General features: G+C 34.6%; 1 protein-coding gene across 4 annotated transcripts in view; it reads left to right on the top strand.

Annotated features, from left to right (window-relative positions):
• Nucleotides 1-27,056, top strand: part of TBCK (TBC1 domain containing kinase) — a 210,630-nt gene that overhangs the window by 119,505 nt on the left and 64,069 nt on the right. For all 4 annotated transcript variants that reach the window (XM_047718152.1, XM_047718149.1, XM_047718150.1 and 1 more), the window contains 3 exons: nt 4,285-4,321; nt 5,388-5,549; nt 24,438-24,613. In XM_047718152.1, coding sequence (XP_047574108.1) covers nt 4,285-4,321; nt 5,388-5,549; nt 24,438-24,613 — 375 coding nt within the window. The remainder of the gene's footprint in view (nt 1-4,284; nt 4,322-5,387; nt 5,550-24,437; nt 24,614-27,056) is intronic.

Here is a 27,056-nt window from a genome sequence, read left to right as displayed (position 1 = left end):
CAATGTGACAGGAGCTCGATGAACAAGAAGATGAGAGTCAAAGAGGACCAGGTTTTACATCAAACCGGATTCATAGTTAAGACTTTTCCTTTTACAATGGTGGAAAGCCACTGGATACTGTTGACCAGAGGAATGCCATGTTCTGATTTAGACATTTTAACAAGATCATTCTGGCTGTTATGATAAAAGAAACCCAAGGAGGAACAAAGATGGAATTTTAAAAGGTTAGTCATGCGCTATTGTAATAATCTAGGCAAGAGTAGCTTGAATCAGGAAATTCGTGGTAGGGGTGGTAAGCAGTTTTTACATTCTGGATAAATTTTGAAGGTAGAGCCAGCAGGATTGCTGATGGTAGATGTACAGTGTAGGAGAAAGAGAAGTCAAGAATGATTCCAGAATTTTTTACCAGAGCAATTAGAACAGAGTTGCTCTTCACTGAGATTTGGAAGACTATGCTTGGAGGCACAGATTTTTGAAGTAGTCTCAGGAGTTCAGTTTGGGACATGTTATATGTATATCTGTTAGACACACAAGTGGAAATGTCAAGCTGGCATTTAGACATGTGGGTTTGGAATTCAGGGTAGAGGTCTGGGATGGAGCTATAAAAATGGGAGGGTCCTCACACTATATAATCATTTGGAGAAAAATAGAAAAGAGGAAACGTCCAAGGACTGAAAATAGGGCATGCCAATACTTAAGTCATGAGGATGAAGAAGAACCAGCAAAGGAGAGGGAGCAACAGTCAAAAAGGTAAGAAGAAAAGGAGATGAATGTGGTATCTTGGAAGTCAAATGGGAGAGGCAGGTTGAGAAGGGAAGAGTAGTTAACTGGCAGTCCCTGATGATTGGTAAAAAGGAATTGAGAATGAGAATTGGCTATAGATTTAGCAATGTGGAAATCTTTTATGACAAAGATAAGAATAGTTTTGATAGTGAGGTGGAGATAAGAACCTAAATGAAATGAATTGAGAGAATATGTAATGAACATCTACTGCCCTTAATGAACAGTACACTCCTTTCAGGCTGAGGCTATGTTTTATTCACTGCTGTTTCATCTGTCAGGCAGAGAGTGAGTCCTCCCTTACTCTGTCTTCTATTAGCTATGACTCTGTTGCGTTTTCTAATTGGTTTCCTTAGGATTGATACAGTGGTCCTCAAACAGACAGTTTTGCCTCCCAGAGGATTTTTGGCAATGTCTGAAGACATTTTTGATGAAACTGGGTTAATACTACTGGCGTCTAGTGGGTGGAGGGTGGATTGCCGCAATAATCTGAAAATGCAAAGGACATTCCCAACCAAAAGTTATCTAGCCTAAAATGTGAATAGTGGTGAAGTTAAGAAATTCTGGTTTATGTTATAATTCTTTAACTTCCCGCAGTTTGCTTTCGAGTAATATTATATCACTTCACAGGTAGTATGTACTTCCATTTTCCCCTCCCAGTGTTTATGTTATAGTTGTCCTAAATTTTATTTCTACATATGTTATAAACCCCACAATAAATTACCATTTTTGCTTTAAAGAGTCAACTATTTTAAAGATTTTTTTTAATAAAGTCTTATATTCAACCACATACGCATTTACAATTCCTGTGTCTGTTCATTTTGTGTAGATCTAGATTTCCCTCTGGTATCATTTCCCTTCTGCCTGGAAGACTTCTTTGGCATTTCTGGCAGTGATGAACTTTTTCAGTTTGTGTGTGTGAGGAAGAGTCCTTATTTTACCTTTTGTCTTTGAAAGACACTTTTGCTGAGCATACAATTCTACATAGACAGATTTTTTTAATACTTTAAAATGTTTATACTTTAAAAATGTTACTACACTGTCATTTGTTGGGCACTGACAAGAAAATATTTTTGAGAAGAACCTTCTCATTGATATTCTTACATAATGTGTGTGTGTGTTTGTGTGTGTTTTCTCTAGCTATGGCATAAGATTTTTCTCTTTACCACTGATTTTGAGAAATTTGAATATGATGTGCCTTGATGTGGTTTTCTTCATGGTTCTTTTTTGGGGGATCTTGAGATTATTGGATCTATTAGTTAATAGTTTTCATCAAATTTGAAAAATATTCAGCTATTGTTTCTTGAAATATTTTTTTCTGTTCCCTCATCTTTTCTCTCTCTCTTTTCATATCTCTTAATTGCATATGTATTTAGCTGATTAAAGTTGCTCACTGGTGCTTAGGGCTTTTTTTTCTTTTTTGGTCCTATTTTTCCTGACTTGGTTTCATTTTGGGTACTTCCTATTTCGAGGTTTTCAAGTTTACTGATTTTTTCATCTGCAGTGTCTGATCTGCTCTTAATCCCATCCAAAAAAATCCCATGTATATTTTTATCTCAAACATTGTACTTCTCATCTCTGAACGTTTGATTTTTTTTATCTGCCATGTCTCTACTTAACATAAACATCCTTAACTTTTTGAACATATGAAATACCGTTACAAAAAGTATCTTAACATCATTGCCTGGTATTACGAACATTTATATCAGTTCTGTGTGCATTTTGATTGAATTATTTTTCTCCTCATTATGGATCACTTTTATTGCTACTTTTTACTATCAGTATTTATTTTTTATTAGGTTCCAGTCATTGTGAATTTTATCTTTTTGAATATTGGATATTTATATGTTCTTATAAATATTCTTGAGCTTTATTTTGGGATGTAGCTAACTAACATTTAAACAATATGATCCTTTCAAAGCTTGTTTTTACAGTTTATTAAATAAGACCACAACAGCATAATTTGGGAGCATAATTTTGCTAATATTACTAAGGCAATATTCTCTTTTGAGTACTCTACCGAATTACTTGTTTATTACAGGTTTTTTGTTTGTTTAGTAATTTGTTTCTTTATTCTGACTGGTGGTAAGATGAATTTTTCCTGGCTTTGTGTGAGCCTGGCAAGTTTTCCCTCTGATCTTTTGAAGTAATTCCTTCCCTACTTTGTGTAGATTCCTCATACAATGATACCCTCTTCCCTATGTGGGAAAACAGATTAAATTAGCATGTTGCTGAAGTAATTCACTTAAGATTCCTAATGGCAAATAATTGGTTTTGATCAGGGGGGTAGAGGTATTATAATTTAATTTATGTCATGTCCTTTAAAGAAAGAAAAGATAAACAATAATGATGAAACTAATATTTAATTTTGTTGTATTTTGTTTTCTACAATCCATACTCTTTACAGTGAAGTCACATACCTTGGTACTCTTCAGTTTTTCCTTTTATAATGTCACTTGAAAGAACTCTGTCTGTGTCAATGTATATAAATCATCTTGTGAAGAGCAATGAGCTTTACTCCACATACAGTACTTAATTTTGATATAGTGTATAATTATACCTAGGATTCTTGACCAGCATTTTAATAGCATAAATATTCAGTCATGTGCTATGCAAAGACATATGCAACTCTACTGATAAATTCATAATTGATAGGTGCTGAAAGAATATTTATTTAAACCCTATAGGTAGTACAGAAATCTTTGTCTAATGGTAGCATTCATACAGAACGTAAAATAAAATTAGAGCTTTTTCATATTTCTCTATAAATTATTACTGATTTTTGATACTTACTATACTGACAAAGGAGATTTTACTCTATTTTTAGAAATTAAGAGTGATTTCTCACTTTCAAAATGTCAAGAAATTAATGGAAAGTATATGTATGTGTGTGTGTGTATTTATTTTCATCCTAGGTAGTAAACAGGAAAATAAATTTGTCACTTAGCTAGAGACCCAAATTATTGACCCAGATTATTTCATTTCTAGATCTTATTACTTTTAGTTTGTTATGAAGCTTCGTATTAATTTAGAGAGTGGTTATAGAAAGCATATGCTTCATAGCACCTTTTTATAAGACATTTTGGACATTCTTCAAATACCATCTTATCAATTCTCAAAAATACTAAGGGTAACTCCACACTGATAAGGACCATTAAAATCCTAGAAATGTTTTTGTACAATCTGAAAGTACACCCTTGGAATTGGCTTGCTAGTATTGTGTTTGGGTTAGACATTGTCTTGAGTATTTTCTTTGATGAAATGAAGACATTCTGTGGAATAATTCTTGGCAGAAGTGTTGTCTGCAGCATTTGTAAGAGATAATACTATTTAAGAGAGTATTTGTGGTAATAATTATAATGATCAACATTCACTCTTATTTTAATCAGTGGGGTAGGCCAAAGCATCGAATATTTTTTACCATTCAGCTTATTGATAATCATTGTAATTATATTTTATTTCTTTTTTATCCATCCCTGGCACCCCGTCCTCTTCCACCCATAGCTCTATGCCATCCCTTGGTTTCTCACCATGTTTACTCGTAAGTACCATTTTCCCTTTTCTTTCAATATCGTATTAGTAAAAGGACAGTTCCATTTTTTTCCCCGGTATATTATAGCTACAGTTGTATTAAAAGATCTATTTCTATAAGCATCCTAATGTAATTCTAATGTAATAGAGTTGGGTAGGGAGAAATGTGAATTGTTTTGAGGGTGAGTAACAAAAAGAGTATTGCAAAGGATGAGTGTTGCATAGTGATGTATAGGATGCCTATCTTACATGTCATGACATCCATACAATCTCTGCCCTCTGTTGAAAAAGAAATTAACAATAACTATAGTATTTATATAATAGAGTTTTGGGGAAGGCAACTTTTACAAACCAAATGAGACTCAGTTTTTAGAGATCCTCTAGTAACTAATATTTTTGCTATTTCTAAACCTAGAATTCCTCTAGAAATTAGGCAGATTATGTGGATGTGTAATAGTTTAATCAATTGCAGGTATTAATATGGAGGACATTCTGCTTAAATGTGTACAAGTGACATATGGAATACCATAGTTAGAGTAGATCTGTATGCATTAACCTGAAAAGATATCTGCACTATCATTAAATGTAAAAAAATAAAGTTGCAAAAAATGAGATAAACTTTTTATGGGAATTTAATAAAGCAATTATTTAGAATGCATAATAAAAATGTAATAACACTCAATCTAAAATAAGACTAAATTTCATCTAGGTAAGTAAACTTGTGAAAATAGTATAACAAGAAAATTCTAGGAAGAAATATAATGAATGGAACAACTATACCAGGATCAATGGTGGAGGTTAGAAAATGTCATCTATTTGACCAATCTGATTATCAATTTTTAAAGATGCCTTAGGAAACAATAAATATTGTATAAAAATAATTTTATAAACATTTTATGAAACCAAACCAAAAATAGCATTTATAAACATTTTATAAAAACAGTTTATGTGTTCTTAAACAGTGTTGACCATAAGGCATTTGTCATATGTCTAGTAAAACAGCTTATTATTGTTTTAATTTCTGTTATTTTGTTTTTTTATTGTAATTAATATATTTATATTTTGTTGTATTACAGACGTATTTCCACTGCACAAAATATTCCACCTCTGGGATACCTTACTCCTTGGGAATTCCTCTTTCCCATTCTGTATTGGAGTAGCAATTCTCCAGCAGCTACGGGACCGGCTTTTGGCTAATGGCTTTAATGAGTGCATTCTTCTCTTCTCTGATTTACCAGGTACAAAAATAAATAAATAGAATCACTCAATGAAATGTAATTATAAGATAATGAGACAGTCTTATAATAATTTGCAAAAATAATCATCCAAGCTTTCAGAATCTCTTCTTGAGCCCTGACTTCCTTCTCTGGATTCTGTCACTCATATACTGCCACAACTGCTGTTCCAGCATTGTGGGTATACACACCTGGGGCATACTAGATGGCTGTGTTTACTTTTAAGTCAGTAATACCACCAAAAGGGTAAATGAGCTGGGGGCAGTAACGTATTTGCCTTCAATCTTAGGAGAGGCCTGTTTATCTTCAGCTGCTAGAGAGTCAATATGGGCTACTTGGTTAGGTGTTTGAGAATCTGTATTTTCACAAAGATGTAATCCACGTGGAACTTTGCTCTCTCCTATCCATAGCTGCTTACTGACCATTTGACAGTTTGAGGAAAGGAAATACAGTGCCCTTGGGAGAGCACATACCACTCCTGGGAAATTCCATGCCATATAGTGTGGGATAGGAAGTTAAGCTATATATTATATTCACAAGCGAAGAGTTTGTAAATCTAGGTGTTAAATGCTAAGTGTGGAAATAGGGAATTCAACTATGGTCTAAGCTTTGCTGCTGTGGTTGCGAAGATGACTATAATGTGATTACCTAGGATATAACAATCTGTGAAACTAAAAAACTAAACTATATTTATGTAGAAACGGAAACATTTTTCAGGTAGAAAAGTCTACTTTTTTCAAACAGCATTTCATTGGCTCCAACCCTTCTGCTGCATTTATTGTTGTTCATACATTTAGGCAGGCACAAGTGACTGCTGGTAATAAATACACTTAGAGTTATCCAAGAGATGAAATTGCCTAAATACAAAGAACAAAAGAAAGGAGAGCATGTGTTGTAATCAGCACCGGGTATTATATAAGACTGGTGAATCACTGACCTCTCCTTGAAACTAATAATACATTGTATGTTAATTAGCTGAATTTAAATTTTTTAAAAATGAGAAAAAAATAAATCCTTGAAAAAAAGAAAAAGGTACCTTAAGATTGCACATTTATTAAGCACTCTCAAGAGGAATAAGAAAACTATTACCTACCTGATTTTTATCTTTAGTGGATGATCTATATTTGGTACTTCAGTATCTGTCTGTTGTTGAAAAATCTTCATCCTTTTGAGTAAATAATAACAAAAATACTTAGATTTATTTAAAACTTATCCTTCCTTCTTTCCCCCAAATTCAAAGTATCACCATCATCTAACTTATCAAACTTAAATAATTTTTTATAAGAGCAAATAGTAGTTTAGTTCTTATATTTGCTTCTGGGAGATTCCTTTTGAAAATCAAATTAAATTTTTTTCTTTTGGCATTGAATAGCAAAAAATAAGCTGGTTTCACAAACTAGGGACACTGTCTGTACCCTGTAGATGTTTTCCTCTCATTCCTAACTTAAACAGAGGCCAAAGTAACCAGAGGATTATTGATTAGGATTAAAAGACTTTTTCTGGTCAGTTGTTAAAAAAAAAAAAAATAGGAAATGCTGATTGTGCATTTTGAAATCAAGCAAACTTAATACCTTTCCAATTGGATACGTAAAAGTACCATTAAACACTGGTGAAAGAATCTGTTGTCACACTGTATAGGCATATTAACAGTAACTGCTTGTCCATTAAAGTAAAATCATTATTTCTGGAATCAGAAAGAAAGAAAACATTTGTTAGAACTGACTCATTGTATTCCATTGTGTATATATACCACATCTTCTTTATCCATTCATCTGTTGATGGACATCTATGCAGCCATCAAAAGAAATGAAATCTTGCCATTTGCGACGACGTGGATGGAACTAGAGGGTATCATGCTTAGCGAGATAAGTCAATCGGAGAAAGACAACTATCATATGATCTCCCTGATATGAGGGAGAGGAGATGCAACATGGGGGGTTGAGGAGGTAGGAGAAGAGTAAATGAAACAAGATGGAATTGGGAGGGAGACAAACCATAAGTGACTCTTAATCTCACAAAACAAACTGAGGGTTGATGGGGGGAGGGAGGTTGGGAGGGGGGTGGGATTATGGACATTGGGGAGGGTATGTGCTATGGTGAGTGCTGTGAAGTGTGTAAACCTGGCGATTCACAGACCTGTACCCCTGGGGATAAAAATATATTATATGTTTATAAAAAATAAAACAAAAAAAAAAAAAAAAAAAAGAACTGACTTATTGAAAAGGTGATTTTGAAAATAGGATGCCTTCTACTGATGTGAATCGCCTTGATCCTTTGTGCCATTATTCTGGCTCACCATTTCCTTGGTCACTGTATATAATTCCTGCTAGGGAAGAAAGATAGTATAATAAAAATATGACTTAAAAAAGCCCAGAAGGGATCTAAATATAGACCTTGCCCTAAAGTGTACCTGTGTTTGGTTTTATTCAAAGGACACTTACTTGGGATGTCTTTCCTAAATAGATCTAAAGAGATCTCTTTTTCCATCATGCTGAACTTTTCCTAACTGTACTTGATGCTTGGAGGAACTGGAAGTGATCCTTGGAAGTTCTAAGAAGTGAATCCAGATTAATACACATAACAAATACACTGAATGTGTGTTTTCTAAGCAAAATATTATGTGACATAAGCTTGGAACATATTTAAAAGAAACAATCTTTTTAAGTCTACAGAAAAAGGACAGATAGGCTAACTCTATATTTCACTTTAATTCTTGAGACAGATTGTAGATAAAGACGGGATAGAATCAAACATTGATTTGAACTCATTAATACATTGTACTTTACTGAAATCCCCATTCATCTGCATTTAAAAGCATAAGCAAAGAGCAAATTTAACTAAATTCTTTGCTGACGCAGATGGCTTCAGAATATCAATTGACAGTAACATGATGGAAACACTGCTCAGTTGGTAACCTTGGGAACAAAATAGGGTTGCAGTTTTTTTGAGTTTTTGTTAGTTTTTTTGTTTGCTTTTTAAGATTTTATTTATATGCCAGTGAGATAGAGAGAGCACACAAACAAGGGGAGCAGGGGAGTGGCAGGCAGAGGGAGAAGCAGACTCCCGGCTGAACGGGGAGCCCGATGCTGTACTCTATCCCAGGATCCTGGGATCGTGACCTGACCCGAAGCAGACGCTTAACTGAGACACCCAGACATCCCTAGTGGTTTCTTTCTACAAAGAGACACTCAGTAGCTCTAGTTGTAAAGAGCATGGAATGTGGAACCAAATCCCCTGGGTTTCAGGTGTGTGACTCTACCAATTACAGCTGTGTGACCTTAGGATCATGACCTAACCTCCTTGTTTCCTTAACTATATTACATGAAAATTGTAATAGTACCTGCATCATAGAGTTGTTGTGTTAAATAAATATATCTAAATAACTTAGAGCAATACCTGGCACAGAGCAAATAAGATGTGATTATTTTTATTAACATTGTTGTCATCACTACTTGCTTTTTCTCACTTTTCCATTCTATCATGACAGGCTTTCCTATTGGTATTATAAATGCAACAATCACCCCCATTTGGCTCTTTCTATAAATTATTAAAGTAGATATCAATCATATAGGTTTCCTTGTTAGGAAAAGCAATTGAGGAATTACTTTAGAAGTCAAGTAAGCTTTCTGTGTTAAGTACATATTATGACTAAGAAGAATATTTCCTTTCATTGCTGAGAGACAGTGTAGTATAGTAGATAGCACCAGCTTTGTGGTCAAGACAGATTAAGTCCTAGCTCTACCACACACTGCCTGTGTGAACTGGGAAGCTTTCAGTGCAGTACTCCTGCTGGAACAAACTGTCTTAGGTAACATAGATGTAAGCTCACACCCCAGTTCTGGCACATTAATTTCTGCTTTAGTGTTATGACAAGCACTAAAGATAATATACATAATGTACCTGACACAAAATCTGGTACTGAGTATGCAGTATGTATAACTATTCCTTTAAAGTATATGTAGCATTTAGGGGCGCCTGGGTGGCTCAGTGGGTTAAAGCCTCTGCCTTCAGCTCAGGTCATGATCCCGGTGTCCTGGGATCGAGCCCCACATCGGGTTCTCTGCTTCCTCCTCTCTCCGCCTGCCTCTCTGCCTACTTGTGATCTCTGTCTGTCAAATAAATAAATAAAATCTTTTAAAAATAATAAAAATAAAAATAAAAATAAATAAATAAAGTATATGTAGCATTTAATATTTGAAAAATACATAAAGAACATGTAACATTCAATCTCTGTAAGTTCCCTCTCCTTTCTCCCTCCTTTCCATCACTTTATACTAACTCTTTAATTCTTGAAGATAGAACATAGCAGAAAGATACGGTTTTTGCCAAAAATTTCTCCCAAATTCTATTCCCTTGTAATAGATTATATAGTGGGATGTTACCTTTTGAGGAAGTACAAATGATGCTAGAAAATGTTGCTAAAAGTTCTTGACATATATTGCTATGTGTGTCATTTTAGTACTAGTTGAGATAAATATGAAAGCAGTACATTTGCTATTTCTCATACAATCTAAAAATAGTGGCAAGGTATTTTTAGAAGAAATCCTGAGATTTTCATGGTACCATCCAGTACTAGATATTGGCCACTGGTGTTATGAGGACAGCTTCATGTCACCACCTTTTATTTATTTATTTATTTTTTAAGATTTGATTTACTTATTTGACAGACAAGTAGGCAGAGAGGCAGGCAGAGACAGAGAGAGGAGGAAGCAGGCTCCCCGCTGAGCAGAGAGCCCGATGTGGGTCTCCATCCCAGGACCCTGGAACCACGACCTGAGCCGAAGACAGAGGCTTTAACCCACTGAGTCACCCAAGCGCCCCAATGTTACCTCCTTTTAAGCTCAATTACAGGATGATGTCTGTCAGACTTCCTTCTGCCCTGTCTAATATTATTCTGCTATAGTGTCCATGTGAATTGAACTAAGAAATGTGAAAGGAGCACAAAACAAGGACAAATCATCCAGAAATATTATGTAGATAAATAATGGTGTCAGTAAAGCTAAACCCCAGTAAATGTAGGCTTGTGAAAAATACCATGTTTAGAACAAAAAGTCAAGGCAAGAGTGACTTACTTTTGGAAAACATTGAGTAATATTGATCAATGAGACTTAGCAACTTTGCTTTAATGTTTCTGAGTTGTGAAATCACCTAAAGTGGATGAACTGGTAGTCGGGAAATTTTGACCACTTCCTTGAGAACTTAGGATAAGTTAAGTCATTCATTCAACATGTGTCAAAAAAAACAACTATATGACAGATTCAGCTTTATGCACTGAGGCCATAAACATAAGGATAAGACAATACCAGCCCCACAGATGAGGAAAAAGCACTGGAAGCTTAGAACATACCATAAGGATGACAGAGTTGCATACAGAGGTATACAACTGTATGACCATCTAACTCTAAGTAGGGTACTAACTGAGTGACTAGAGGATAGAATGAGAGATAAAGATGTTGGAGTGAATGGACTGGGGTGATCTCAGTGATAATGGTGATAAAAATTGATGAAATGTAGTCCTGAGTATGAGGACCTTATATGATATGCTGAGGAATTTTGGCTTTATTCCATATGCAATTCAAAAGTTTTAAACAGAAAAATGGCATGATTAGATTTAAATTTTAGAAAAAATATTCTGGGTGTAATGTGCAAAATGGATTGGACACTTCTAAAATGCTATGATTCCCAAGAATAGAAAAAGAACAACTGGCCAGCAATAAGTTCAAGAATATGGTAAAAGTGTATCAATTGATCTTTACAACAAGAAATTATATGGCAAACTCCCTGGGGAATTTTCCTATGCTATCTCTCCTTAGTAATGACAAAATCTTAGTAAATTGGTCTCTAACTGCACATTTCTTGTGTTTTCGAATCCTCTTATCTAGTAATAACATTCTATCTGTGTGTTACTTGGACTACAGATGATACTCATTACAAACAATGTTAAAATGTGAGAGGAGTTACTCAAAATTATTGAGTCTTGAGTCTGTGCTTCTTTACCCACTAAAATATACTTCCTCTCAGTATATTAAATGGTGATAACAGTTCCATGAGCCTGAGGATGTCAGGATGTTCTTATGATTTACCTTGTAGAGAATGCTTCATAATAAGCATATTTTATTCCATTCATCCTTTTTTTTTGTTAGTAAGATAAGCAACTTCATAGTTGTTTGTTCAGCAAATGTTTTCATGTCTTAGAACATCAATACTCAGAATATTTCTCACCTTCTTATAAATAATTTGTGTCAAAAATATCTGTGGTTGAGATAGATAAATAAGTTGCAGATCACCCTCATGGTTTTGGATGTTAAGAAAATTATTCAAATGTTCTAAAATGTCTAATCGATAATAAATAATGCTGTGTAATTGAACAAATGGAATATAAGTCCATATTTAGCCTCTCCATTCTAGTCCAACTGAAAATTTTACGCAAAAAAAACTTTGCAGGTATAGACGATACAAAGACCTTGTGCTGCTTCTTTTTGTTTGTTTCTCTCAATATTTAAACATTTTTAATTGAGAAAAGATTTATAGACAGTTAAATGTATAGACCTCAATTACACAATTCAATACATCTGATAGTAATAAATATCTATGTAAACAACACCCTAATCAAGATGTAGAATATTTGAATTACCCCAGAAAATTTCTTCATGTCACTCCCCTGTCAATCTCTACTCCCCACTTTGCAACTGCTGTTCTATTAATGTGTATGAGTTTTAACTGTTCTTGGCCTTTCTGTTTTCTCAACTATGTCTTTTGATAAGTTGACACTTTTGATTTTAATAAAGTTTATCAGTTTTTTCTTTTATGGATATTGTCAGAGGATGGACTGAGCTCAAGTGGGCTGATAGCCACTTGTTGTAGTAGTCAATTAAGACAACAAGCCAAAATTAAATTAACAGTCAAGTCTGTAATTACTTAGTGACATAGAATATGAAAGAGGCTAAACAGGAGAAAGAACCAACTCCTCCATGTTTTATTTTTCCACATGGAATAGTGGAGGGTCAGGTGGATCAGCACAAACATGGAAGTCTAACTACCAAGGAAGACTGGAGTAAAAGTTCCTTCAGTCTAATGGAACTGGAAGCCCAGGAAGGGCAAAGTGGAAACAGACTGGAGTAGAAAAGTAGTTAGAATAAATAAATAAATAAATAAATAAATAAATAAATAAATAAATAAATAAATAAACAAACAAATAAATAGGAAAAAAGTACTTAGTACTCAACTAGAGTGGAGGAAATATCTCCATGTTCATCTTCCTCTAAAAATGAAGTCTTTGAAAGGTATCTGAAGAAAGCCTCTGCTAAAGGCAACTGATAAAAGACCTCTGTTTTGGGGTCTGGATAATAAATGTAGATATGTGTAACAGCGTGGTCAGCCAGGGAGATCTGAGTCCTTGACAGCAACTGCCTTCAGAGACTACAGTGCATTGGCTATTTACAAAGTCTGGTATGAAGAGGGTCGCCTTCTCCCATGAAGCCTCCAGGTAAAGCATTTGTAATTGCCTATGGTTGAGCCTGAAAAGTCATTTATGGATTTTTATCCTGGAGCCAGAATCCTCAGATAGTGTGCCCTCCCCTAGGAAATGTTTGCCTACTCCAAAAATCATTAAAGTATTCTCCTAAGTTTTCTTCCAGAAGCTTATTTTAGTTTTCATTTCTTGGTCTATGATCCAGTTGAATTCATTATGTGGTATGATTTTGATATGGAGGTTCATTTATTGTCCCATATATTTATTCAGTTATTTCAGTTCCTTTTGTTAAAAAGGCTTTCCTTCCCCCATTAAATTACCTGGTGTTTTTGTTTTGTTTTGTTTTTATGTTCAGTTAGCCAACATATAATACATCATTAGTTTTTGGTGTAGTGTTCAACAATTCATTAAATCTGTGACAAAGCTGGTTGTATTTTGACCACCATCAATAGATCAGATTTAAATGTAACTGCAGCTTTATCAATATTAAATTGTTCAATCCATGAACATGGTGTATCTCCATTTATTTAGGTCTTCTTTAATTTCTCTCAGCAATGCTTATAGTTTTCAGTGTCATATTCTGCTTATTTTTTATTTAATGTATTCCTAGGTATTTTATGCTTTTCATTCTATTGTACATCAAATTTTGAAATTTATTATCCAATTATTTATCAATAATATATAGAAATTCAATTGAGTTTTGAACGATGATATCCTTCAAAGCTGCTAAACTCATTTACTCGTTCTAATAGTTTTGCATATTCCTTAGGGTTTTTTTTCCTAAATGTAAAAATCCATATTGTCTGAGAAAAAAGACAGCTGTATGTCGTCCTTTCCCATTTTTATGCCTTTCTTTTATTTTTCTTGCTTCATTGCACTGACTAGGACCTTCAGTTTCACATTGAAAACACATCCTTGTCTTGGTTCACTCTTAGGAGAGAAAAAACTTTTCTTGATGTTTCACCATTAAGCTTTATGTTAGCTGTAGATTTTTTTAATAAATGCCCTTTATCAGATTAAGGAAGTTCCCTTATTTTCCTAGTCTGTTGAGAGTTTTGATGATTAATGGGTTTTGAATTTTTGTCACATGTTTTTTCCAGCATTTATTATGTTAATCATATGGTGTTCCTCCCTTATTCTGTTAATCTGAAGAATTACATTAATTAATAGTCCATTTTATTAAACCAACCTCAAATTCCCAGGTGTGACAGAGTAAGAACTATATATTTGGTTTCTTCCCCTACTTCCTGAGATGAGTTCCTAAAACACTTTTAATTACCTGGATGACAGGGATTCTAGGAGCATCTTTTATTCTAATATTTGGTATTTGATTTTGGTTCCTGACCCAAAGGTCCTAAGTCCCTTGTAATTTCTAGGTGATAGGAGCAGTGTTTGTTTTAATGAGATAAATCTTCGTGGGCTCCTAGAGAGCTTCAGGATAAGAGCTGGTAATCAGAAAGACCAAGCCATGGTTGGAAACTTGTCCTATCCTCTTAAGACAGGAGAGGAACTGCTAATTGAGTTAGTAATCACTTATGCCTATATTACGAATTCTTTATAGAAGTATGTAAAGAGTTCAGAGAAGATTCTTGATTGGTGAACATATCCACTTGCTAGAAGGTTCACCTCATCTTCACAGGGACAGAAGCTCCCATACTCAGGATCCTTCTAGACATTGCCCTACTCTTCTTCTGGCTGTTCATTTGTATCCTTTATAATAAACTTGTAAACTTAAGTAAAGTGTTTCCCTGAGTTCTGTGAACTGTTATAGCAAATTAAACTGAGAAATGGATTATGAGACCCACAGTTTATAGCCAGTAGGTCAGAAGTATAGGTGACAACCTGGGACTTGTGACTGGCATCTGAAATGGAGGCAGTCTTATGAGACTAAGCCCTTAACTTATCTGGTCTGTGCAAATTCTGGCTAGTTACTGTTCAGAATTGAATTAAATTTAGGACATCCAGCTGGTATCCAGAGAGTTGGAGAATTGGTTGTGGGTTTAAGAGAAAATCCCTCACATTTGATGTATCAAAAATATTGTGAATAGAGATAAACTTCTAAAAACTGGATCTTTTAAAACTGAATCAGGGAGAAGTAGAAATCTGAACAAACTAGATACTAGTAACAAAATTGAATTACTAATGCAAAAACTACCAAGAGAGGCACCTGGGTGGCTCAGTCAGTTAAGTGTCTGATGCTTGGTTTTGGCTCAGGTATTGACCTAGAGGTCATGAGATCGAGCCCCATGTCAGGCTCTGCATTAAGTATACAGCCTGCTTAAGATACTCTCTCTCTCAAAACAAAAAGTAAAACAAGAAAGAACTATCAGCCTGCTTAAGATACTCTCTCTCTCTCAAAACAAAAAATAAAACAAGAAAGAACTATCAACAACAGAAGTCCAGGACCAGGTAAATTCACAAGTGAATTCTACCAAACATTTAAATAAGGGTTTAATACCTATTCTCCTCAAACTATCCAAAACAATTAGAAAAGGAAGGAAAGCTTCCAAATACATTCTACAAGGCCAGCATTACCCTGGTGTCAAAAGTAGACAAAGACACAAAGAAAGAAAGAAAGAAAGAAAGGAAGAAAGAAAGAAAGAAAGAAGAAAACTACAGAATAATAGCCCTGATGAACATAGATTCAAAAATCGTCAACAAAATATTAACAAACTGCATTCAGCAATATACTAAAAGGATCATTCACTATGATCAAATGGGATTTATGTCGGGGATGCAAAGACGGTTTAGTATTCACAAATCATTCAAAATGTTACATTAGCAAAATGAAGGATAAAAATCTGATCATCTCAATACACGCAGAAACAGCATTTGACAAAATTCAACATCCATTCATGATAAAAAACTTTCAACAGAGTAGTTTTAGAGGGAACATACCTCAACATAATAAAGGCCATTTATGAAAAGCCTACAGCTAATACCATATTCAATGATTAAAAACAGAACTTTTCCTTTCACATCAAGAAAAAGACAAGGATGTCTACTCTTACCACTTCTATTCAGCATAGTACTAGAAGTCCTAGAAACAGCAGTGAGACAAGAAAAACAAATATAAGAGACATCTATATTGGTAAGGAAGAAGTTAAACAGTCACTATTTGCAGACAACATGATATTATATTCAGAAATTCTTAAAGACCACCAAAAAACTATTAGAAGTAATAAGTGAATTCAGTAAAGTCGCAGGACACAAAATTAATACACAGAACTCCATTGTACTTCTATACACTAATAAGGAAGGAGCAGAAAGATAAATTAAGAAAACAATCCCATTTACAGTTGCACCAAAGAGAATAAAATATCTAGGAATAAACTTAACCAAGAAGGTAAAAGAACTATACTCTGATAAATATTGATTAAAGAAATTGAAGATGACACAAACAAAGGGAAAGATATTTCCTGCTCGTGGATTGGAAGGATTAATATTGTTAAAATTAGTTTAAAATACCCAAGGCACTCTACAGATTTAATGCAATCCCTATCAAAATACCAACATTTTTCACAGAGTTAGGACAAATAATCCTGAAATTTATATGCAACCACAAAAGACTTCAAATAGCCAAAGCAATCTTAAGAGAGAACAAAGCCAGAGGTATAACAGTCCCAGATTTCAAGATATGCTGCTATAAAGCTGTAATAATCAAAACAGCATGGTACTGGTACAGAAATAGACATCTAGATCAATGTAACCAAATAGAGAGCCCAGAAACAAACCCATGCTTATATGGCCAATTGATCGACACAAAAGGGGCAAGAGTATACAGTGGGGAAAAGGCAGTCCTTTCAATAAGTGGTGCTGGGAAAACTGGACAGCTACATGCAAAAGAATAAAACTGGGCCACTTTGTTACATCATACACAAAAACAAACTCCAAATGGATTGAAGACCTAAATGTAAGACCTGAAACCATAAAACACCTAGAAGAAAACATAGGCAATAATTTCTTTGACATAGGCCATAAAAACATTTTTTAGATAATCTCTCCTCAGGCAAGGAAAACAAAAGCAAAAACTATTGGGACTACACCAAAATAAAAAGCTTTTGCATGGCAAAGAAAACCATCAACAAAACTGAAATGCAACCTACTGAATGGGAGAAGATATTTGCAAATGATATATCCAATAAGGGGTTGATATCCAAAGTATATAAAGAATGTTTATACAAAGCAACATCAAAAAAAAATAATAATAATAATAATAATAATCTGATTAACAAATGGCCGAAGACCTGAATTGACATTTCTCCAAAGAAGACATACAAATGGCAAATAAGTGCATGAAAAGATGCTCAACATCACTAATCATCAGGGAAATGCACAGATCAATTCCTATTGAAATTGAAACCACAATGAGATTATCACCTTACACTGTCAGAATGGCTGCAATCAAAAAGACAGGAAATTAAGAAGTGTTGCCAAGGATATAGAGAAAAAGAATCCCTCATGCACTGCTGCTAGGAATGTAAACTGGTACAGCCAATGTGGAAAACAGTAATAAAATAAAAAAGAAAGAAATATTGTGAATAGAAAAACAGTTTACACCTAGGGTATACCTTTGTGTATTAGTTTCCTATTGCTCCTGTAAAAGGCTATCACAAACAACACAGATTTATGATTTATACATTGGAGGTCAGAAGTTAAAAATCGGGGGCGCCTGGGTGGCTCAGTGGATTGAGCCGCTGCCTTCGGCTCAGGTCATGATATCAGGGTCCTGGGATCGAGTCCCCCATCGGGCTCTCTGCTCAGCAGGGAGCCTGCTTCTCTCTCTCTCTCTCTCTCTCTCTCTCTCTGCCTGCCTCTCTGTCTACTTATGATTTCTCTCTGTCAAATAAATAAATAAAATCTTTTAAAAAAAAAAGTTAAAAATCAGTCTGACTGGACAAAAGTCAAGGTGTTGGGAGGGCTTGTTCCTTTTGGAGGTTTACATCTATATTTATAATAAACTTCTCGATAAATTGTTGTTATTCTGATTTTAGGTAGTTACTTTTTAACCATATTAAAAGAAGCTAATTTAATTTTTTTTCTTATTTTACCACCATATTTTTCCATTATCAGTGCTCTTCAGTCCTTTTTATAGATTTGTACTTCCTCTTTATTTTGTTTTTTAGTGGATTGACTGCTGTGCCCCAATATAGTTCTTTTTTTTTTCCAATATAGTTCTTTTTATTTATTCTGCTTTTAAGAACTTTCAGTAAATTTCCACTTCAGAGGCGCCTGAGTGGCTCAGTGGGTTAAGCCTCTGCCTTTGGCCCAGGTCATGATCTCAGGGTCCTGGGATCAAGCCCTGCATCAGGCTCTCTGCTCAGAGCCTGCTTCCTCCTCTCTCTCTGCCTGCCTCTCTGCCTACTTGTAATCTCTCTCTCTCTCTATCAAGTAAATAAATAAAATCTTTAAAAAAAATGAATAAATAAAAGAACTTTCAGTAAATTTCCTCTTCAAATAATGAGTTTTTCTGTTATAGTATTTCAGGCTTTTTTATTGTTTGCATTTCTCTGTCCATTCACTTTACAGTATTTTCTTTTAAGTCATTGAATATATTTATAGTAATTCCTTAAAATCTTATCTAACAATTCTAGTTCTGGATTATCTTATAGGTCTATTTGCTTGAACTTCTGTTTCTCTTGATTATAGGTCACAATTTTCTCCTTTGCATATGTAGTTATTTATTATACAGCAGATATTGATGAAGATACACTGAAAAGAGTCTGGATTTTATTATCTTCCTTTAAAGAGTGTTGAGTTTTGTTTTGCTAGACAGTTAAATAACTGGTGGGTCCTTTTGCCCATATTAAATTTTTTTATTTTATTAAGGCAGGTCTTTTTACCTTTTATTTAGTCCAAGAATGTGACATGTCAAGGTCCTTAACTGAATGAATACTCAAGGTTTTCAGTGGAAACTCTCACCCTGACTGGGCCACTTCTCCAAAACTCTCAGAAATTACACATCTTTATGATGCCTCAGAACTTAATACCATACTTTGAACATAGTAAGAATTCAGTTTTAGTTCAGTTCAACTAAACAAACTGCAGGGTGGCCTTTATGGCACAGAGAAATATTATTCAAACCAAAACCTCTTTATACATTTTTAATTCTCCTATAGTAAGCTTCATTTATGAAGCAAAATTGTGAATAGAAAATTTGGACAATGTAAATAATCCATATAATGGCTGTGAATCATTTAGGGTTTATAAAGTTTTGAAAATTTTTTATCTTGTATATATATCACAGATATGTTAAGTAGATTTTCTTATTATCTCCATTTTGCTCTTGAAACAACTGAGGCATGGTGATGTTATGCAATGCGCATTATCATATAAGTTAGTAACTGGCATTTGGAGTCCAAATATAGTACTTTTTACTATTACAGGGGAATATGTTACTTGTTTACAATGTAGGTTTCCATATCAGCAATTTCAAATGGTCCAATCTAGTATCTTCAGAAGTTTACTTCTAACTTTTTAGGAAGTTTATTTCTAACTACAGTAATGACGACAGTACCTGGTGTTAGATTAAAAACCTGTTGTTAGATAAACTACTAGCCATTCCTTTTTTTTTTTCCTACGTGTTAGTCCTTTCTCAGAGAACAGCAAATAAAAACTCAACTTCATAAAATTTTTAGCTCATTTTAAATATGAAACATTATCTCTACAATTTATCTGCTCTTATTTAAGCAAGCCATGTTTTACAATAGTGGTTTGAATATAAAATATTATTTATTTCCTATCCTTAGCAGTTTTCCTGGCTACTTAATTTTCTAGCTGCCTCACAGAGACAATTGTGAGCATTTATCTCAAACACAGGTTGGGATGAAATAATAACCATACTGTTGTTAACTACAGATGAGGATTTCAGAGTGGAGAGAGAAATGGTTCAAATTGCCCAATATGTTAAATATCCTGTGTGAATCAATATATTCCGAAATAGCTTCAGTGGTCCCTCTTGCAGGATTAGGAAAAAATTATTAATATTTTAACTCTTGCAAATCCAGTTTCTTTTTTATGTCCAGTAATATGCAAGGGGATTTTTCTTAATGTTTTCTGGCACCGGAGTTTGTTTTGCATGTGGATGAAAAGTCACAGTTTTTTACTGTAGTCAAGAAATAAATATAATACAGAGATGACATGATTACACATTTTTAACTTCTTTCATTAGTTCTTTCTCTTTTTTTAACTTTTTAAAAGGTTTATTTATTTGAGAGAGGGCATGTTAGGGGCTGGTGAGTGGGGAGAGGGGCAGAGGGAGAGAATCTTCAAGCAGAATCCCTGCTGAGCACAGAGAACTGGGGCTGGATCCCACAACCCATGAGATCACGACCTGAGTCAGAGGCCTAAGGACTAAGTTACTCAAGAGCCGTATTAGTTCTTAAAAAACAACAACAACAACAAAAAAAAAAAAAAAAAAAAAAAAAAAAAAAAAAAAAACCTCCACAGAGAAGAAATGCCCTTAGAGTTATCTACTATGCTATGTTTACTGATGTCACTTCTGTCACTGCTCTTTGGATTTTTAGTTAACAGACTTTGAGGGGACTGTTTTAAGTTTACAGAAAAAATTGAACAGATAGTACAGCATTCACATATTTTTCCACTTCTTTGCTCATAATTTACCCTGTTTTTGACATCTTGCCTTAATGTGTCACATTTGATACAATTGTTGAATCAGTATTGATACATTATTATTAACTAGGTCCATTAACTAAGCTTACATTAAGGTTCATTCTTTGTTTTGAGCAGTTCTGTGGGTTTTGACAAGTGAGTGATGTTACGTATTTACCACCGTAGTATTATATAGAACAATTTCACCACCCTAAAAAATCTGCTGTGCTACAACTGTACAGTCCTTTTCCCAATATCCCCACCCCACTATACCCTGGAAATCAGTGATTTTATTTTTAACTGTCTTGATAGCTTTGCCTTTTACAGAATGTCAATATAGTTGGACTAGTTGGAATCATAGAGTATCTAGGCTTTTCAGACTTTTCCTCCTTGTCTGTTACAGCTTGATAGCCCATTACTTTTCATCACTAAATAACATTCCAAGTTTTGGCATTTTGAAAGGTGATAAAGAATATTATTTAAAAGGCAATCTCTTTCTGAATGGAAATCTACCAAGTGCAAAACAGAAATGTAGCCTATATTTCAACTGGCTTTAAAACAAGAAGGCACACTAACTAGAATCTAAGGCTAATGCTTTTTAAATTTTCAGGTGAAGTGCCAAGATTTTTCATGCATTTTATATATCTGGAAGTTTGTAATATCTCTGAATTCCCTCCATGTGCTGAAATAATATTATTTATAATTCATAATGCTCCCAGGATTTAAGTAATATTATCCCTATTTTATGATTAAGCAAAAAGAGGCAGAAAAATGAGATTGGCCAACAACTTGGAAATGATTGAATTGAAATTTAAACCCAGATCATTCTGCCTCCCAAAAAGGGGCTTAAAGGAACCTGGCTAGAGTTTCTTCAAGGAGAAAACTTTTATCAATATCCTGAAGTGACTTCAAATCACAAAAAATATATCCCATTAAGCCAAACTAATTGTCTATTCCTAAAGTTTATTCCTAGTTATATATCAAAAGTGTCCCCAGCCACTATAATATTGCCTAACACAAGATGAAGTGTAGTAGAGGGAAAATTGGTACAAAGACAGAAATCTTCACTGTTTGTGGCTCAAATATCTTTACTTTTGCAAACTTTACAAAAAAGAAAAAAAAGACCACAACAACAGTAAATTTGGAGGGGTATTCTTTGGAATAATAGAACCAAAGTATCTTGAAATTCAGAGTTAACAGCATAGAGCAGAGAGCAAAAGTGAGGGGATGTATGTAGTTAGAACCCCTGGAACTCTCTGGGACCAATGCTGGCAAAGATTAGTTTAGACAGAGAATTATTCTCTAGAAAGGGAGAACATCCCCAGGAGGAGAAATACTTTACTTAGCAGCCTTCTAACAAATGACCATGTCTTGAGCTACCCAGTAATGGATCTACCTGTCACTAAGACCTGCCACATACACAATACTTCCAATCTCATTTTTAGTGCTGTTCTTTTAAATAGGTAGAGTCATAGATTGCCAAACCTCTAAAGAAAATCTCCCCAACTAAAACACAGACAAACACAAGCTGAATACGGGAATATCCTCAGAAAGATAATTATGAAATGTTATTGCAACTACGACAAATCAGATTTTTTTTTAAGTAACAAAGAACAAAAAAGATTTACTGGAAATTAAAAATCTAGAAATGCAGTGAGCTTTCTAATAAGAGTTAGATGATAAAGTTTAGGAAAAGTCTCAGAAAATAAAACAAAAATATAGATGAAAAGTGAAGAAAGTGCAAAATTATTAGAAAATAAATTCAGGATGTTCAGGATTTTTTTTTTTAATAAGAGAGAAGAGGAAAAAAAAACAAATTACTGCAGACATCAAGCAAGAACTTTGTTAGGTGGAGGATTACAAAAGGACTACCAAATACCTTGTATAATGAAGTAACATATTTACATATATCATTATGAAATTTTAGAACATCAGGGATCCTAAAAGCTTACAGGAAATAGGAAAATCACATACAAATGATTTCAACTGAGAATCATATCAGCCTTCTCAGAAGACAATGGAGTACTATTTTTGCATAACTCTAAACTGAAAAAATTCAACCCTAGAATGCTATGCCTACTCTAACTTTTAGTCAAAGGCAGAATAAGTATTTTAAAAGACATGGAGATTTCAAAATAATTTGGTTTCTGCACATCCTTTCATAGAAGCTGCTGGAAAATGTGTTCCACCAAAGTGATGGAGTAAATCAAGGAGTAAATAATGTCTTGTCTCTCCAATTAGGGATCAAATACAGGGGAGAGCCGAAGGGAATTGGATGCTAGTAAAGAGAAGTGCCAGGACAACAGCTGTTCACTAGATCTTGGAAGCACTCGATCTTGGAAGCATTAGAGCAAAAGAACAGAAATCTTCAGGAGAGATGTATTTTCCACCTATTCTGGCCCAAATGAAATATGAGATGTATTTTATTATTTTGGAAATAGTTCTCTCTTTCTGAGATATGATAGTAATATATGAGGATAAATCAGGATTTAGAGAAGTTATTTTTTTCAGAATCACAAAGTTCTTCATGGAGCTTGGAATCAAACCTTAGAAACCATAATCCAGGGTACATGATTTATTCATAATGCATTAATCAAAATTATAATGCAAAATAAAAAAAAAGTAGTGCCTTAAGATAAGAGATGACTTTTTAAGAATAATTGCTATTTTGATGTACAGTTTACAAAATACTTTTTGCATAATATTTTGGTTATGATAAAGGACTTTGGAAGGATTTTGAGATGGAGTGGTGACATGAGTCAAGTGAATGAGAATGGGGTATCTGCCAGTACTAATCATCAGGGTAGAATTGAGGTGATGCCAGTAAATTCTCAAGATTCACTGTAAACCTTTTATGGTATTGGTAGGGTGTTTTGGAAGCAGATACAACTGGCTTTTCTATTGCTAGTGATTTAACAACTGAACTACAACCTGTGATCTGGATCATTGACTTGACCAAGCTTTTACTGGGTGACAGATTTGTAAGACTGAGTTGAGCCCTGCAGATGCAAAACCTATGGTCTGAAACTCTTCCTTTGGAAATTAACAGTGTTAAATGGATCAATTTTGTTTTAAATGATAGGGTTTCTCACTTTAGCTTCAAATTTTTATCTTAACCATATTAATTGGAATTTTTCTAAAATGAATTCCCCAATATCTATTCTACTTTGAAAAAGTAAACTATTATCAGAGTAAATGAGGCAGATTCTTTTTTTTTTTTTAAGATTTTATTTATTTATTTGACAGACAGAGATCACAAGTAGGCAGAGAGGCAGGCAGAGAGAGAGAGAGGAGGAAGCAGGCTCCCCACGGAGCAGAGAGCCCGATGCGGGGCTCGATCCCAGGACCCTGGGACCATGACCTGAGCCGAAGGCAGAGGCTTTAACCCACTGAGCCACCCAGGCGCCCCATGAGGCAGATTCTTAAATAAGATGTGTTATATTCCATGATGTTTAAATAATGATATACTGAACAATCCAAACATGTCTACTGTGTATATGTATATATGTATGTATATATGTGTATATGTATATATGTAGATGATAACAAAATACACATAAAAATATATGTATATATTCACATATGTAAATGTATATATATCTGAAGGTATATAATAACATAAAATACTCCCACCATTATAATCATATATGCTGATTAATATCTATACTATATTTTTGCTGACATCTTTTGTAATTGGTTATCATCTTAGCCATATTGGATACATGCATTTAGGAAAGATTGTGTTTTTTAATGAACATACCAATTCAAATTCTAAATGTTTGCTTTTTAAAAAAAAATTTCCTATCTAGAAATTGACATTGAACGCTGTGTGCGGGAATCAATCAATCTGTTCTGCTGGACTCCTAAAAGTGCTACTTACAGACAGCATGCTCAACCTCCAAAGCCAGTTCCTGATAGCAGTGGAGTCAGAAGTTCGACACCTTTTTTCTCCACTGAGTGTCCAGATCCTCCAAAAACAGATTTGGTATGTATCTACAGATTTAATTTACAAACTCTGAAGGCAGACAGTTGTTAAAAATGTAGTATAGCATAATTTTTGCTCATAATAATGTTATCACTTATGTCTTTTTAACTATTTTCTAATATATGATTATATTTATGCAACTTTAGAAAACCTTTATGTCTATTTAGTTTTACAGTTAAGAATATTATTTGATATATTCCCTCAGGTAGCAAGCTTCACATTTTGTCTATATAATTGTAGTATCTCAACTTGTTATATGCTAAAAGAGTTACAGAAGCAAAGGAAGAATTACAGAAATAGAGAAAGATGGGGCACCTCAGTGGCTCCATTGTTTAAGTGTCTGTCTGCCTGCCTTAGACTCAGGTCATGATCCCAGGGTCCTGGGATCAAGACCCAAGTTAGGTTCCCTGCTAGGGGAGAGGAGCAGGTGGAGTCTGCTGCTCCCTCTGCCCCTCTCCTGCTCCTGTGCTCATTCTTTCTCTGTCCCTCTCAAATAAATAAATAAATAAATAAATAAAGACATCTTTCTTAACACTTACCTATTTTATTATTTTTTGTCTCTCAATTTTTTAATTTAAATTAATTAACATAGTATGTTATTAGTTTAAGAGATAGAGTTCAGTGATTCATTAGTTTCGTATAACACCCAGTACTCATTACATCACATGCCCTCCTTAATGCCCATCATCCAGTTATTCCAACACCCCATCCCCCTCTCTGATTATGTCTTATTTTTCCCTCCCTTCCCCTATGATCCTATTTTGTTTCTTAAATTCCACATATAAGTGAGAGCATATACTAATTGTCTTTTACTGATTTACTTATTTCACTTAGCAGAAATCCCTCTAGTTCCATCTGTGTTATTGCAAATGGCAAGATTTCATTTTTTTTTAATAATCTTTTTTTTTTTTTAAGATTTTATTTATTTGTCAGAGAGAGAGAGGAGAGAGAGCGAGCACAGGCAGACAGAATGGCAGGCAGAGGCAGAGGGAGAAGCAGGTTCCCTGACGAGCAAGGAGCCCGATGTGGGACTCGATCCCAGGACGCTGGGATCATGACCTGAGCCGAAGGCAGCTGCTTAACCAACTGAGCCACCTAGGCGTCCCAAGATTTCATTTTTTGATAGCTGAGTAGTATTCCATTCTCTATATATACCACATCTTCTTTATCCATTCATCTGTCAATGGACATCTGAGCTCTTTCCATAGTTTGGCTATTGTGGACATTGCTGCTATAAACATTGGGGTAAAGGTGCCCCTTCAGATCAGACATTCGTATCTTTGGGGTAAATACCCAGTAGTGCAATTGCTGGGTCATAGGGTACCTCTATTTTCAACTTTTTGAGGAACCTCAATATTGTTTTCCAGAATGGCTGTACCAGCTTGCATTCCTACCAACAGTGTGAGAGGGTTCCCCTTTCTCTGCATGCTTGTCAACATCTGTCCTTTCCTGACTTGTTAACTTTAGCCATTCTGACTGGTGTGAGGTGGCATTTCATTGTGGTTTTAATTTGTATTCCCTGATGCCGACTAATGTTGAGCAATTTTTTCACGTCTTCTATGAAAAAATGTTTGTTCATGTCTTTTGCCCATTTCTTGATTGGATTACTTGTTCTTTGGGTGTTGAGCTTGATAAGTTCTTTTTTTTTGATTTATTAAATTTTTTTTTCAGTGTTCCAAAATTCTTTGTTTATGCACCACACCCAGTGCTCCATGCAATACATACCCACCACCATGCTCACCCAACCACACCCCAGTTTGTCTCTCAGATTGTAGCCCTTTATCTGATATGTCATTTGCAAATATCTTCTCCTATTTTGTCAGTTGTCTTTTGGTTTTATTGACTGTTTCTTTTGCTGTGCAAAAGCTTTTTATCTTGCTGAAGTCCCAATAGTTCATTTTTGCCTTTGTTGCCCTTATCTTTGGAAACATGTCTAGTAAGAAGTTGCTGTGGGCAAGGTTACAGAGTTTGTTGCCTGTGTTCTTCTTTAGGATTTTGATGGATTCCTGTCTCACATTGAGGTCTTTCATCCACTTTGAGTCTATTTTTGTGTATGGTGTAGGGAAATGGTCCAATTTCATTCTTCTGCGAATGGCTGTCCAATTTTCCAAATAGAATTTGTTGAACAGACTGTCTTTTCCATTGGATTGGATATTCTTTCCTGCTTTGTCAAACTAGCTTTCCTGCTAGTTGACCATAGAATTGAGGGCCCATTTCTATGTTCTCTGTTCTGTTCCATTGATCTTTGTGTCTATTTTTGTGCCAGTACCATACTGTCTTGATGATTACAGCTTTGTAGCAGAGCTTGAAGTCCAGAATGGTCATGCCACCAGCTTTGGTTTTCTTTTTCAAGATTGCTTTGGCTATTTGGGGTCTTTTCTGGTTCCATACAAATTTTAGGATTGTTTGTTCTAGCTCTGTGAGAGATTTGATTTATTTATTT

Source organism: Lutra lutra, chromosome 2 (assembly GCF_902655055.1).
Source record: "Lutra lutra chromosome 2, mLutLut1.2, whole genome shotgun sequence".
In the NCBI taxonomy this organism is placed as follows: domain Eukaryota; kingdom Metazoa; phylum Chordata; class Mammalia; order Carnivora; family Mustelidae; genus Lutra; species Lutra lutra.
Note: the sequence above shows the minus strand (reverse complement) of the source record. Positions and strands in the feature narration are given on the sequence as shown.